The 15945-nt window shown below is 48.4% G+C and overlaps 1 protein-coding gene across 1 annotated transcript in view; it reads right to left on the bottom strand.

Annotated features, from left to right (window-relative positions):
• CCNJL (cyclin J like) overlaps positions 1-15395 on the bottom strand; it is a 46248-nt gene extending 30853 nt beyond the window's left edge. The window contains exons 1-2 of the mRNA XM_036424599.2: positions 15230-15395; positions 14720-14834 (exon numbers count right to left, since the gene is read on the bottom strand). Coding sequence (XP_036280492.1) covers positions 14720-14782 — 63 coding nt within the window. The 5' untranslated portion in view covers positions 14783-14834; positions 15230-15395. The remainder of the gene's footprint in view (positions 1-14719; positions 14835-15229) is intronic.
• Positions 15396-15945: the final 550 nt, after the last annotated feature.

Here is a 15945-nt window from a genome sequence, read left to right as displayed (position 1 = left end):
GGGAGAAGGCCACATGAGGATAGAGGCAGAGAAAAGGAGTGATGCGGCTACAAGCCAAGGACTGCCAGTGACCACCAGATGCTAGAAGAGGCCAGGAAGGCCTTTGAAGGGAGCATGGCCCTGATTTTGAACTTCTAGCCTCCAGAACTGGGACAGAATAAACTTTGGTTGTTTTAAGCCAGTGGTCGGCAAACTCATTAGTCCACGGGGCCAAATATCAATGGTACAACGATTGAAATTTCTCTTGAGAGCCAATAACCGACTTCTGCGCATGGGCCACTAAGTTTCAACCGCACTGTACGTGCAGGCGCTGGTATTATTTTTTGTGGAAGGGCCATGCTCAAGGGGCCAAAGAGCTGCATGTGGCTCTCGAGCCGCAGTTTGCAGACCACTGTTTTTTAAGCCATCCAGTGTGAGGCATCTCCTTCACTCCCTATTTCCTGATTTACCGAGTCGGACTTCCTGGGCTCCTGTCTGTTCTTTACAAGCCTGATGCTTGACTACAAGCTCTGCGAAGGTTCTGTTCAAAATTTATAGTCAGCATAGCTTAGGTTCTGAGAAAGGTGCGTTAGGCTGTTCTGTCGTTGTGTAACATCATGGAGCGCACGCACTGAACCGAGACGGCACAACTGACGCAGAAATGAGCAACTGCCCGAAGGAGTTTTCTAAGAGCAAAGCTCACTAAAGCTCATCATGCTCCGCAATGGAAAAATCATTTTGCTCCAACTAGCGAGAAACCTAAAATTTTGCACTCCTTTTGTTAGCTGGTCCATTTGACCCTACTTCCTGAAACTCTGGAGTCTCCCTAGTTCCTGCCCTGGCTCAGATGCCATGACTCTGGTTCACTGCCAACACTCAGTCTCCAAGGCCAAGGCCATTTCCCAGTGATCTCTCCCTCCCTCCCTCCTCACACCCTCCTCCATGGGCTCTGAGGATCAGTGCAGACACCCAGGGAGACCCGTCTCCCTCTCCTGGCCACTCACCAGACTGCTGCCCGAAGGTCGCTGCTGTGTAACCGTCAGCGGCTGCCCTGGGCCTGGTGGATGAACCTCCTCCACACCTCTCTCTGACCAGCCAGCTCCTGCTTATCCTTTGTTCGCAGCTCACACAGCACCTCCTCTTTGGAGCTTTTCATACTTCCCTTGGCAACTGGAGGTCACTATTGGTACAGTGGTTATGAGCCCGGGTTCAAATCCTGACCTTGCCCTCTATGAGCTGTGTGGCCTTGTATACATTATTTATTTCTTTACTTGAAGTTCTATTAGCATTTATAAAACACTAGAGGTCCGGTGCACAAAATTCGTGCATGGGGCTGGGGGTGTGTGTCTCAGCCCCACCTGCATACTGTCCAATCTGGTACCCCTCGAGGGATGTCCGATTGCCTGTTTTATTTATTTATTTATTTATTTATTTATTTATTATATTTTATTGATTTTATACAGAGGAAGGGAGAGAGATAGAGAGTTAGAAACATCGATGAGAGAGAGAGAGTCATCGATCAGCTGCCTCTTGCACACCCACCACTGGGGATATGCCCGCAACCAAGGTACATGCCCTTGACCGGAATCGAACCCGGGACCTTTCAGTCCCCAAGCCGATGCTCTATCCATTGAGCCAAACCGGTCCCGGCTCGACTGCCTGTTTAAACCAGCAGTCGGACATCCCTCTCCCAATCCAGGCCTGCTGGCTCCCAACTGCTCGCCTGCCTGCCTTCCTGATCACCCCTAACCACTCCCATGCCAGCCTGATTGATGTCTAACTGCTCCCCTGCCAGCCTATTTGTCCCCAACTTCCATCTTCTGTTGGCCTGGTCACCCCTAACTGCCCTCCCCTGCAGGGTTGATCGCCTCCAACTGTCCTTCCTTGCAGGCCTGGTGCCTCCCAGCTGCCCTCCCCTGCTGGCCATCTTGTGGTGGCCACCTTGTGTCCACATGGGGGCAGGATCTTTGACCACGTGGGTGCAGCTATTGTGTGTTGGAGTGATGATCAATCTGCATGTTACTCTTTTTTTTTTTTTTTTTTTTAATTTTTAAAAAATATTTTATTGATTTTTCACAGAGAGGAAGAGAGAGGGAGAGTTAGAAACATTGATGAGAGAGAATCATCGATCAGCTGCCTCTTGCACACCCCCTACTGGGGATGTGCCCGCAACCAAGGTACATGCCCTTGACCAGAATTGAACCCAGGACCTTTCAGTCCGCAGGCCGACGCCCTATCCACTGAGCCAAACCAGTCCTGGCTGCATGTTACTCTTTTATTAGATAGGATACTAGAGGCTCAGTGCACGAATTCATGTACAAGTGGGATCTAGCTGGCCCACTCCAATCGGGGCTGATAGGGCTGGGCTGGCGAGGGGGGAAGGGGGGTACTCCAAGCAGTTGGCAGGCTGGCTCCACCCCAATCAGGGTAGGAGGCCATCAAAGGTGGGACAGGCCTAGGGGAGGGGCTGTTGGCAGGCCAGCCCCACCCGGGGCCAGCCCTGCACCCTGGTCAAACTCCTAGTTGGACTCCCGGTCAAGGGGAAAATTTGCATATTAGCCTTTTATTGTATAGGACAGTGTTTTTCAACCTTTTTTGGGCAAAGGCACACTTGTTTCATGAAAAAAATCACGAGGCACACCACCATTAGAAAATGTTTAAAAAATTTAACTCTGTGCCTATATTGACTATATATAAAGTAATTCTCTTGAATAGGAATCAAATAAACACAAAGAAAGTATTTTATAATTACTTTATTATGAAATATTAAGTAAACAAAATAGTGAAAAATTATAAAATTCTTGTCTTGTCTGCACCTACGGCACACCAGGCAACATCTCGCGGCACACTAGTGTGCCGCGGAACAGCGGTTGAAAAACGCTGGTATAGGATGCCAGGGAGCAAGGTCTCAAATGACCCAGACATTAACAGTTTTGCAGCCTCTTTTATGCATGTGAAATTAAGGAAGGGACATAAAGAAGATTACATGGAGCCTGGCTGGTGTGGCTAAGTGGTTGAGCCTTGACTGATAAGCCAAGAAGTCATGGTTCAACTCCTGGTCAGGGCAGATGCCTGGGTTGAGGCTCGATCCCCAGTAGGAGCTGTGCAGGATGCAGCCAATCAATCAGTGATTCTCTTTCATCACTGATGTTTCTATCTCTCTCTCCCTCTTCCCTCTGATGTCAATAAAAATATAATTTAAAAAAAGTGACATGGAGATGGGGGAAAGCCAGATGGTGGTGGGGGGTTGGATTACAAGGCAGTTAACAGGAGTAAGTGCTCTCTTGAAGTGTGGTAACATAGATAAACAGAAACACAATGGACAGGGCTTGCTTAAGACAAAGATAAACCTTTTACTAAAAAGTAACATGCCTGGAGCATGACTACCCACCATAACTTGAGTGCTCAGTTAGTAATTTATGATCAGATCACCCTGTGAGGCTAGTCAATTTAGCAAGTCCCATCTGCAGCTTGGTGATAATTACAGTGCCTACTAGAGTAGGTTGTCTGAGGACTTCATTAGTGGAAGGGAATGTATGTCAAGCAAGCACCCATGAATGTGGACAGTAGTCATTTCTATCATGGAGGCCCCCAGTCCTGGTGGAGGATCCCATGGGTCTACAGGTGACATATGGGGCTCAGGAAATGGCTGCTGGAGAAAGAGGCTGCCAGCTAAGCCACAGAGCGGTCTAAGGAAATCAACCAGAACTCTGCCTTCTGCAGACTCACAGCCAGCAATACCCTTAGGCTTCCTCCTTCCTGACCAGAATGCTGAACCCCTTCCACCCCCCACCTACCCCAAAAATGGCCTCCTAACACCTGGGAAGATATTGGTAGTGGTCTGACCAAAATTCCTCCAGAAACTACTTCATGCCCCAGCTTAAGAGTAACCACGAGCCCTGACTGGTGTGGCTCAGTTGGTTGGAACTGGAGGTTGCCAGTTCCATTCCTGGTCAAGGGTATGTGTCCTGGTTGCAAGTTCGATCCCTGGCAGGGGGAATGCAGGAGGCAGCCGACTGATGTTGCACTGTCACATTTATGTTTCTCTCTCTCTCCCTCTCCTTCCTCTCTTTTAAATATCAATAAACTAGCCAAAACCAGTTTGGCTCAGTGGATAGAGCGTCAGCCTGCGGACTGAAAGGTCCCAGGTTCGATTCCGGCCAAGGGCATGTACCTCGGTTGCAGGCACATCCCCAGTGTGGGGGGTGCAAGAGACAGCTGATCGATGTTTCTCTCTCATTGATGTTTCTAACTGTCTATCCCTCTCTCTTCCTCTCTGTAAAAAATCAATAAAATATATTAAGTATCAATAAACTATATATAAAAAAAAGAGTAACCATGCAAAATGAACTCTGGAAGTATTAAGGGGTAGTGGGTATGTCTGCCCCATTTCAGGGGGACAAAACACAAAGACAGAAAAAGAGAATAGGAAGGTGAATGTGTTAAAATGTTCACAATTGTGTACTACACTTGCAAGCTCTTCCATAAGTTTGAAATTGCTTCAAAAACAGAAAGTTGTCACAAAAGGAGAGGCCAACAAGAGATTTCAGCTCAGGGCCAGCAGCTTAACACTCCTCGCCCTCTCCACGGGCCTTCTCACCTCCTCAGTAGCTGCTCAGAGTGCCGGCCCCACTGAAGGGGAAGTTCGTGTTACACCATCACTGACTTCAAGGCTGCTTGCAATATCTCTGACTGCTTGTCGCAAATCAGCTCTGGACGGCACAATGCCAAGGCTCCAGCTCTCCCACGGGAATAGGGGGACCCTGGCCAAGTCCTGGGGCCTTGGAGGCCATTTCTCTATCAGAAGGATGGAGTGGCTGGCAGCCATCCTGCCTACCCCACATGCAAGAACTATTTCGACAGTGAAGTACAGGAAGGCAATGTGCAGGCTGTAAGGCACAGAGCTCAGATAAGGTGTTCATGATGTGCACATACGGATGCTGGGGGGGGGGGGGGGGGGGGGATTTGCTCATATGCAAAGCTGCTTAGACCTGGGAAGATGCAACCCCTGCCTGCCCCTCACGGGTCTGGGAAACGGGATCCAAATGAAATCATCGTATTTATAAGTGAATAATTACTAAATTGTGCTGAGTGCTAAAGGAGCAACCCAGGGTGGTCTGGAACCTGTAACAAGGGGCCCCACCTTGACCTTGTCTGGGACTTGGGGAAGGCACCTTCGAGGAAGTGATGTCTGAGCTGACAGCCAGAGAACAAGCACAGGTTAAAATCCGGCAAGAGCACAGACGTATATATGCCAAATGTTAATAGTGAACTCAAGTTCAATGATACCTTGAAGAAATAAGATGCCAAATCAAGGATAGGACAAATGACCTGGTTTCTCCAAAAATCATGAAAAACAAACTTTTTAAGGGGACGAGAAGCAAGGAGATCATTAGAGCACAAAAGACTTAAGATTAAGTTTTTAAGAATGGAACACATGGGACCTTATCTGGACCATCACTGAACAAACTAACGATAAAAACCAATTTTGAGACTACTGGGGAAAATTAATTACTGTTAATATCGTTAGGTATAATAATGGCATAGTTGTTAGTTCAAAAGAGCCTTTACCCAGGCCTGGCTGGTGTGGCTCAGTTGGTTCAGCATCAGCCCATGCACCTAAAGCAGTGTTTTTCAACCTTTTTTGGGCAAAGGCACACTTGTTTCATGAAAAAAATCACGAGGCACACCACCATTAGAAAATGTTTAAAAATTTAACTCTGTGCCTATATTGACTATATATAAAGTAATTCTCTTGAATAGGAATCAAATAAACACAAAGAAAGTATTTTATAATTACTTTATTATGAAATATTAAGTAAACAAAATAGTGAAAAATTATAAAATTCTTGTCTTGTCTGCACCTACAGCACACCAGGCAACAGTGTGCCGCGGAACAGCGGTTGAAAAACGCTGACCTAAAGGTCCCTAGTTCAATTCCCGGTCAGGGCACATGCCCAGATTTGGGATTCGATCCCCAGTAGAGTGTGTGTGAGAGGCAACCAATCAATGTTTCTCTCTCACATCGATGTTCCTCCCTCCCTCTCCCTTCCTCTTCCTCTAAAAATCTAGCCTACAGAGACAAAAAGCAGAGCCAGACTGCCTGGGGCCAGGAGCAGGATGGGTAAGAGATGGACAGGGGCACTGAGAATTCTGCAGGTGGATGGCAAGGTTCTCTTCCTTGATTACGATGGTAGTTACATGAGAGCAGACATTTGTCAACACTCACTGTACACTCTAAACTGCATGCACACTTAACATCTGTGCATTGGACTGCATATAAATTATACTTCAGTTAAAATAATAAGCAGCTCCACCTAAATGTCCAACAAGATGGGTTAATCAGATCCTAGTGTATCCATACACTCAAACATTATGCAGGATATTGTAGAAGAATAATTACCGACATAGAAAGCTATTTAGTATACACAGTTCGGAACAAATTAAGTTATAATATGCTAAGATGGCATTTTCGTAAAATAAAATAGATATGTTTAGAAAGAAAATGAGCAAAAAGAAATATGCCATTCATTCATTAAATACAAATTTACTTAGTACCTACTATATACCTTTATGGTTACAATGAATAGAAAAGATTTTTTAAAAATCCCTCCTGGTCATGGAGCTTCTATTTGGTGGTTTCATATAAACTATTTAAATTATTAAAATGTAAACATTAAACAAAACCAAATGGTAAAAAGGAAGTGTGTAAATTATACTAATATATGTATTAGAACATGCACATTTGTGTTTCCTTTTTTATTAAATTAAAAAAATATTTTTATTGATTTCAGAGAGGGAGAGCGAGAGAAAGATAGAAACATCAATGACAAGAGAGAATCACTGATCAGCTGCCTCCTGCACACCCCCTACTGGGGATTGAGCCTCCAACCTGGGCATGTGCTCTTGACTGGAATCGAACCCAGGACCCTACAGTCCCCAGGCCAATGCTCTATCCACTGAGTCAAGCCGGCTAGGGCACATTCTTTATATTAGAGAATAACTCCGGGAAGATTCACAAGAAATTAGGATAATGGGAACTTTCAGGGAGGAAAACTAGGGGGATGGGACAGGAGGGGCAAGGAAGCCTATTCACAATGTACAGAGCTTGATTTTTTTTTTTTAAACCAGGTTCTTGAATTATGTATTCTCAATAGACAATCGTTTCTAATGTTCCACCAATGTCTGACAATTAGGAATTGTGTGGAGAAGAATGATATGAAAATGGGTGCGTGGTATACTGCGAAATAAACAGTGTTCTGAGCAAGATACTTTCCAGTGTTACTAAAAAAAATAAAATAAAAAAAAAAAATCCAAAATAAAAATATACTGTGATGAACACCAACCAGAAAGGATATATGCACCCCAATGTTCATAGCAGCACAATTCACCATAGCTAAGACTTAGAAACAGCCTAAGTGCTTATCAGCAGATAAATGGATTAAAAAACTGTGGTACATCTACCCAGGCGTCCTCAAACTTTTTAAAGTGGGGGCCAGATCACGGTCCCTCAGAGAGCTGGAGGGCCGGACTATATGACCTACTAATTCCTACTGTAACACCTCACTGCCCAAAAAACCTGGCGGGCCGGATCAGACTCCTCTGCGGGCCGCATGTGGCCCGCGGGCCGTAGTTTGAAGACCCCTGATACACAATGGAATATTATGCTGCTGTAAAAAAGAAGGAACTCTTACCATTTGCAACAGCATGGATGGACCTGGAGAGCATTATGCTAAGAGAAATAAACCAGTCAAAGGAGGATAAATATCAAATGACCTCACTCATTTGTGGGATATAATGAACAACATAAACTGATGAACAAAAATGGATCCAGTGCCGAAACCGGTTTGGCTCAGTGGATAGAGCATCGGCTTGCAGACTGAAAGGTCCCAGGTTCGATTCCGGTCAAGGGCATGTGCCTTGGTTGCGGGCACATCCCCAGTAGAGGGTGTGCAAGAGGCAGCTGATCGATGATTCTCTGTCATCGATGTTTCTAACTCTCTATCCTTCTCTCTTACTCTCTGTAAAAAATCAATAAAATATATTTTAAAAAAATGGATCCAGAGACATAGAAGCATTGAACAGACGGTCAAACCTCAGAGGGAAGGTGGGAGGGGTGTTAGAGAGCAACCAAAGGACTTGTATGCATGCACATAAGTATAACCAATGGACACAGACACCAGGGGGGTGAGCGCAAGTCCTGGGAGGGGAAGGGGGGGGGGGGCTAGGAGGGACCAGGGAAAGATCAATGGGGGAAAAGGGAGACATATGTAATACTTTAATAAATAATTTAAATTTTTTTTAAAAAAGTACTATGAACAGCCGAAACTGGTTTGGCTCAATGGATAGAGCATCGGCTTGGGGACTGAAAGGTCCCGGGTTCGATTCTGGTCAAGGGCATGTACCTTGGTTGCGGGCATATCCCCAGTAGGGGGTGTGCAAGAAGCAGCTGATCGATGACTCTCTCTCTCATCGATGTTTTCTAACTCTCTATCTCTCTCTCTTCCTCTCTGTACAAAATCAATAAAATATATTAAAAAAAAAAAAGTACTATGAACACACACACACACACACACACACACACACACACACACACAAGAACCTATGCCAAAATGCCAGCAGAGATTCCTTCCAAGTGGGGGAGATTTACGCTCTCCTGTTCGCTGGTATTCACTTTTGTAGTTTCCTGAGCAAACAAGCAAGAAAACACACTTGTGTGTGTGTTTAATAAAAGGAGAAACAAAAAGAGAGAAAAGAGCAGAACCACAGTGTCACCTCCTCCTGCCAGGTGCTCACACACACTGGAGAATGGCTGGCTGCACGCCCCTCACCCAAGGGGCTGTGTGGTTTAGGAAGACAAAGAGCAAGTCAAGGGCGAGGGCACCGTGCCAGCTCAAAGCCTCTAAAGTCCTGCCCTTAGAGAGACAGGCTGCCCCAGCCAACCAGAGCGCCCGCCAAGCCCCTTCTCCAGTGACAACCCAGAGGCCCCCGAGGTTGACGAGCTCCCACACCCCTTTCTCCTGGGACAGCTGGGAGGCAGGTGGGGCAGGGACCACTGTCCCAGGTTGCAGATGAAAGTAAGGCTCCGAGATCATTTGCTTCTTCTATAGATAAGACACACCGAGGCCAAGTCTTGGCTGAGCGTTGTGGGCACACTGAGCACTTTTATTTTCGAAGACGAAGAACTCAATAGAAGATGCCAAGTTCTGGTTCAGTTTTGTCCTCAGTGGTGAAGCGTGGGAGCCGGGGAGTCTCCAAGCTACTCGCCACCTTGAATCATGATATCTCTTCCAGCCTCCCAGCACCATTTCTCACCAATCTTCCACCCTGTCTGTACCCACCTCCAGGGACCGTCCAGACCATCTCAGTAAGTTGGACAGCAAGAAACGTCTCTTTATACCAGAAGCCCCGTCTTCATCTCCAGGAAGACCTGGAGGGCCAGGTGCTTCAGGCCACGTGAGCACCACAAACATAAGGCCTGTCAGTAGGTGAGGGTTTGTCAAAGCCAGCATTTGGGTTTGAAAAGCCCGGATGACACATTCCTGGAACTAAGCGGGGCAAACGCATGCCATCTCCAGTGCCTGGAATGCTTTCTTATGGGTAGAGCTGGTGTATCTTATGATTTGGAAAGAACTGCCCCCTGGGGGTGCATAAATCCAAAAGGAGGGAAAGGGAATAGAAAAATCAATCCAGGAAGACCTAGGCCCGTGGTCGGCAAACTGCGGCTCGCGAGCCACATACGGCTCTTTGGCCCCTTGAGTGTGGCTCTTCCACAAAATACCACGGCCTGGGCGAGTCTATGTTGAAGAAGTGGCCTCAGAAGAAGTTTAAGTTTAAAAATTTTGGCTCTCCAAAGAAATTTTAATCGTTGTCCTGTTGATATTTGGCTCTGTTGACTAATGAGTTTGCCAACCACTGACCTAGGCCAATCCTCGAGCGTAGATCTGGGTTGCCACTTTCTATAAGGAGTCAGATGTTCAGCCTTGTAAGGAGGAAATTCAAGGTATTTAAAGGGAAGAGTGAGAAGAAAAAATGTTAACGTTGGGAGAAATAAAAGGATGTGCAAGCTTTAGAGGTCACTAGAAAATAATGTGGGCAAGGGGTGAAGCTGGAACGAGATTCTATCACATCTAGTTGTCAAAAGTTCAGGCAAGCCCTGGCCAGTTTGGCTCAGAGGTTAGAGCGTCAGGCTGTGGATCAAAGGGTCTCGGGTTTGATTCTGGTCAAGGGCACATACGTTGGTTGCAGGCTCGATCTCCAGCCCCGGTTGGGTGAGTGCAGGAAGCAACCAATGGATGTTTCTCTCTCACATCAATGTTTCTCTATGTGTGTCTCTCCCCCTCCCTTCTACCCTTTTCTGAAAATCAACAGAAAAATAATCCTCAGGTTAGGAATGCAGACTGGTGCAGCCACTGTGAAGGACAGTATGGAGTTTCCTCAAAAAACTAAAAATGGAACTCCTATTTGACCTAGTGATCCCACTTTAGGAATATATCCCAAGAAACTAGAAACACCTATCAGAAAGGATATATGCACCCCTATGTTCATAGCAGCACAATTTACAATAGCTAGGATTTGGAAACAGCCTAAGTGACTATCAGCAGATCAGTGGATTAAAAAACCACGGTACATCTACACAATGGAATACTACGCTGCAGTAAAAAAGGAGTTCTTACCATTTGCAACAGCATGGATGGAACTGGAGAGCATTATGCTAAGTGAAATAAGCCAGGCAGAGAAAGATAAATATCACATGACCTCACTCATTTATGGAATATAATGAACAACCTAAACTGATGAACAAAAAATAGATCCAGAGACAGAGAAACATCGATCAGACCATTGAGGGAAGGTAGGGGATGGTGGGGGTAAGGGGGGAGAGATCAACCAAAGGACTTGTGTACATGCATAGAAGCCTTACCAATAGACACAGACAACAGGGGGGTGAGGGCATGAGTGGGAGGATTCCGGGTGTAATGGGGGAATAAGGACACATGTGTAACAACTTAATCAATAAAGAAATTTTTTAAAAAAAGAACACATTAAAAGAAATAGAGAGTACAGGCAACAGAAGGAGGCCCCAAGGTTGCAAGTCAGAACACCCCACCATGTCCACCACCGGGACAGGCAACAGTAAAGGCCAAATCATTTCAAGGTGAGACACAGGACACACAGGTGAGGCGCTGGGACCCACCAGGACCAATAAGAAAAGCCGTGCAATCAGCCCCTCCCAGTGCCCAGAGCTCTAGTTTCTCAGGATGGTTTTTTTTAGAACCCAGCTCGAGTAAAACCATTGCAATAAACTGAAACACAGACCCTATAGTCACCCATGGCAGCTCGTGTTCCCTGCCTCGTACCTCTATTCTATGATAAAATGGATGTTCTTTTAAATAAATTTATGTTCAAACTCACACCCTCTGGGTCTTAACGTTTCTGACCTATAAATCAGGGTCAATCCCAGCACTGAGGAGTAAGCGATATAATACATATTCCGGTGCTTGGCACCCTTCCTGAAATATAGTAAATGCTCAATAGACAGTAGCCACTCACATTATCGCCACTAAATGTTGTTTTTCGTTGGCGGTGTTTTGGAAGATCTTTGTATAAATTCAGTCGCAAATCAGTAAAAATGTCACTCATCTGTCTGCTGGTTCAAGAAATGTGGTCTCACACAGCTGAAGTTATTTAGGTGTGCAAGGAAGTACACTTCAGGAATAGGAAAAGCACAAATCTGCAAAGCTCAAATCTGGGCAGGGGGAGAAGGCCCCAAGGTCTTCTGTGGCTCCAATCCTGGGAGAAGGTAAACACCCAATGGAGGAGGAGAAACCTGTGGCCCCAGAAGATTATCAGGTTGCCGAACCCGGTTTGGTTCAGTGGATAGAACATCGGTGTGGGGACTGAAAGGTCCCAGGTTCGATACCGGTCAAGGGCATGTACCTTGGTTGAGGGCACATCCCTAAGTAGAGGAGTGTGCAGGAGGATGTTTCTCTCTCATCGATGTTTCTAACTCTCCGTCCCTCTCCGTAAAAATCAATAAAATATACTTAAAAAAATAAAATAATAAATCAGGATGATGTGATAGACTGACAAAGAGGGACAGAATTAGAGGGAAGTAGACTCCAAGTACAGGGAAACAGCCAGTGCAAAGGCCCTGAGACACGAATGTGCTTGACTTATTCAAGGAAAAGGGATCTGTGTGGGAGGGGGTGGGAGGTAAGGTAGGGGAGCAGAACCAAATTCCTCTGGGAAACGTAAAAGTCCAGCAGCCCTCATTCCTTAAGAAAGGTGAGGCTCGCCGAAGCCGGTTTGGCTCAATGGATAGAGCATCAGCTTGGGGACTGAAGGGTCCCGGGTTCGATTCCGGTCAAGGGCATGTGCCTTGGTTGTGGGCACATCTCCAGTGGGGGGTGTGCAGGAGGCAGCTGATCGATGACTCTCTCTCATCGATGTTTCTAACTCTCTATCTCTCTCCCTTCCTCTCTGTACAAAATCAATAAAATATAAATATTTAAAAAAAAAAAAAAAAAAAAAAAAAAAAAAAAAAAAAAAAAAAAAAAGAAAGGTGAGGCTGGTGTGGATCCTGGCTTCCCCCTAGTCTTCACTTTTCTCTCCATTAAGCCAATGTTTCTCAAGAAGCATCTTCTTCGAACAAGGAGAAGCAATGAAGGAGAAAAACAGTCAATAGACTGGGGAAGTAAGACATCATAACCAAAGAAACCCAGGATTTACCCCGTAGGACCAGCTTCAGATCACCGGGGGCCCTGACCATCAACCCCAAGTTCGTTTTCTATTTCTAACCTGAACAAGCCCGTCCTTCCCTCGAGAGAGTGAACGGATCTGGTGGTGCCATGGCAAGGGTGAGGCGCAGCCAATGAGACCTGCCCGCCTTGCTCCTTTGAGTGGCTGGAGGAGAGATAAGCACACACTCACTTACACACAAAAGACAGGATTCTCAGGTAACTGAGCTGGTGGAGTTTTTATATACCGTTCTTAGAAATCCTTCCTGCTGGATCAGGGCAGAGGAGGTCAAAGTCATTCCTCCCACTCTCTCAGCAGCCACCCGAGCCCGTGATAAACAAGGACGCCCAGTTTCCAGGCCAGCCCTCACTAATCCGTTTAGCCACCATCTCTAAAAAAGGACCATGACTGCCTGGTCTACCGCCCCACTGCCCCCCGCTTTTTAACTGAACTGCCAAGACCGGATTGCTTCTCCAGATGCCCAGAATATGCTACCCCTTGTCCATTCTACTCCAGGGAAAAGCCCAAGAGAAAGAAGCAAAGGAAAGTTACAGCCTGGACGAGCAGCACAAGACAGAGATGGACTTAGTAGGTCCAGAAAATAAGAAAAAATAAGTTGGCTGAAAGACAGCTACTTCCAAATGAGGAAAAATCCCTGGAGGGCTGGGGACTTTTTAAGCAGAATCTCATGGACACCAGGTGCAAATGCACTGAATGTGGGGTCTGTTTGTGTGGGGAACCAGAGGCCCCACTGAGAAGACCTCTCCCTCCCTATACTGGGGTGAATGGCGTCCCCCAAATTCATGCCTATGCGGAACCTCAAAATGTGACCGTATTTGGAAACAGGTCTTTTCAGATGTACAGTAATCCGTTAAATTAAGACAAAGTCATGCTGGATTAAAAGGGACCCTATCCCAATGATTGGTGTCCTTCTAAGAAGAGAACACAGACATAGATAGAATGCCACGTGGCAACAGAGTCAGCCACTGCAGTGATAGGTCTGCAAAGGAACGCTGAGGACTAGCATGGCATGGCCATTGGACTTCTAGCTTCCAGGACTGGGGGAGCACACATTCCTGTTGCTTTAAGCCCTCTCGCCTGTGCTACTTTGCACGCAGCCAGCCGTAGGAAACCATCCCCTCCATTTCACACCAGCCCCAGTCTCATCCCAGACCCCAGGGGTGGTAGGCAAGACACATAGGCCATGCCTCCAGCCTCCTTACCTGGAAGTCTCCCCTCCTCAGCCTCCCCCTCCCCAGCGCACTTGTGTCTTTGAGGTGAGGGGAGTACAGGGATCACATTTCACCTGCCCCCACCGGCCCCCAGAGGCCAACTGGCAGGGGAATTTTTGTTTTCTCCTCGCATCCTCTTAGATTCACAGCCACTCCCTGAGATCAGGAGGTCTTCAAGCTTCTTCAGTCCTTCTTTATACTGAATCACTACTTTTACTTAACTTTTTTTTTTTAAGTAATTGCCTTTAACTTGTTTATTGTCGACAGTATTACAGATGTCCCCCATTTTTCCACCTTTTGCCCTCCTCCTCCGCCCAGCAGCCCCTGCAAGAGCTGCTACATCGCGACAGTCAATGGGAAATCAGCATCATTTATCCTATGCAAGACTTGCTAGATACATGTTTTTTAAATCTCACCATGAAATACTTTTAAGCCCATTCATTCATTCAGTCACCTTTGAAAATAACCTCCGGTGGCAATCCTATGGGAAACATCACCTTCTAGAGCGCAGTTACTGTGTCGGCTTTTGGCTGGCTGGGAGCTCTGGGCGGCGAACCAGAAACACCAACTTACCAGGCGCCTCTCCCACCCAAACTCCCCGGGAGAAGGCTCAGGTGAGGCTTCTGTCTTTCCTTTCCTCATCTGTAAACTGGAGCAAAGAAAGGCAACCGGAGCAAAGAAAGGCCCTTGGGGGAACCTCCGTAAACAGAGTCCGGGCGAAAGAGGCTTTGCACCCCCAGCCAGGGAGCCACGCGGGCGGGGAGACTGACCTTCTCGCGCAGGGCGCAGTGGACATCCGAGGCGACGCGCCCTTCCCACCACGGCTCGTCCATACTCGCGTCTTCGGCGCCGCGATCCGAGGCTACTGGGCTCCCAGGGCGCTCCCTGCGTGGACACGGGTTCCCTCAGACGCCGCTCCCCGTCCTGCCCCGCCCCGGGCAGCCCTATCCCCGCTGCCCCCGCCGGGGACCCCTCCTGTCCACCCCGGCGGAGCTGGCGGGCGCCCCCAGTCCCGGGGTTTGCGGTGTCCCTTCCCCTCGGTTGGTGGGACCTGGGGAGGTGGGGGGGAGACCTGGAGCTGTGCAACAACAGCTTGCAGAATTTTTATCTTTCCCTTTTGCAAAAGTTGCACAGCCAAGTTGCCCACGTCGCTAGCTCAGCCGAGGAGGAGGCTGGGGCTCCCGTAGCGGCCACCGGCTCGCAGCTCCCAACTCCTCCCCCGCCGCCCAGCCTTTGTCCTGCTCCCACATCCTGCCCTCGAGCCGGGGCGAGACACTCACGCATCCCTCTCCGGGCGCGGGGTGCTGCGGCGCCGAGCCCCTCCCGGGCCGAGGCGGAGGGACCCCGGCGGCCCGCGCGCGGCTGAGCCCAAGCGCCCCGCGCTCCGCGCTCCCGCCGCCGCCTGCGCCGCCCGCTCGCCCCGCCGCCGCGCCCCCGCGTGCGCTCCTCCCGCCGCGGCTCCGCTCCGGCCGCCCCGCTCCCTCTCCGCCGGGGAACGGGGCCGGCCGCGCGCATGCGCCGCAGCCCGCGCCCCGCGGGGCGGGGGGCTGGGAACCGGAGAGTTTCTCTCGCCGGCGCTGGCTCCGCTTCCTGCCCCCTCCTCCCCGCCCGGGCGCAGCCCGCCCGCACCTCGGCGGGGACTCCCGGGGAGAGGCCTCCTGGGACCCCGCGGGGCCGCGTGGGGAGCGCGGGGAGCGCGGCGCCACCTGCGCGCACCACGCGTGGAGCCCGCGGGCAGAGCCCCAGACAGTCCTGGCTCCGCGTGCGCTGCTCTAGGAAGCCGGGCGTCGGTCGGTTCCACTTGTTCTTTTTTCCTTTTTCTCTTTCTTTCTTTCATTCTCTCTTTCTCTCTCTCTCTCTTCCTTCTCTCCCTCCCTCTTTCTTTTTCTTTCTTTTTCTCTTCTTCCTTCCTTTCTCTCTCTTTCTGTCTGTTTATCTGTCTTTCCTTTCCCTTCCTCCCTCCCTCCCTTCCTTCTTTCCTTCTTTTTTTTCCTCC

Source organism: Pipistrellus kuhlii, unplaced genomic scaffold, assembly GCF_014108245.1.
Source record: "Pipistrellus kuhlii isolate mPipKuh1 unplaced genomic scaffold, mPipKuh1.p scaffold_m20_p_8, whole genome shotgun sequence".
Lineage (NCBI taxonomy): Eukaryota > Metazoa > Chordata > Mammalia > Chiroptera > Vespertilionidae > Pipistrellus > Pipistrellus kuhlii.
The sequence above is the reverse complement of the archived record's forward strand: the minus strand, read 5'-3'. Positions and strand labels throughout refer to the sequence as shown.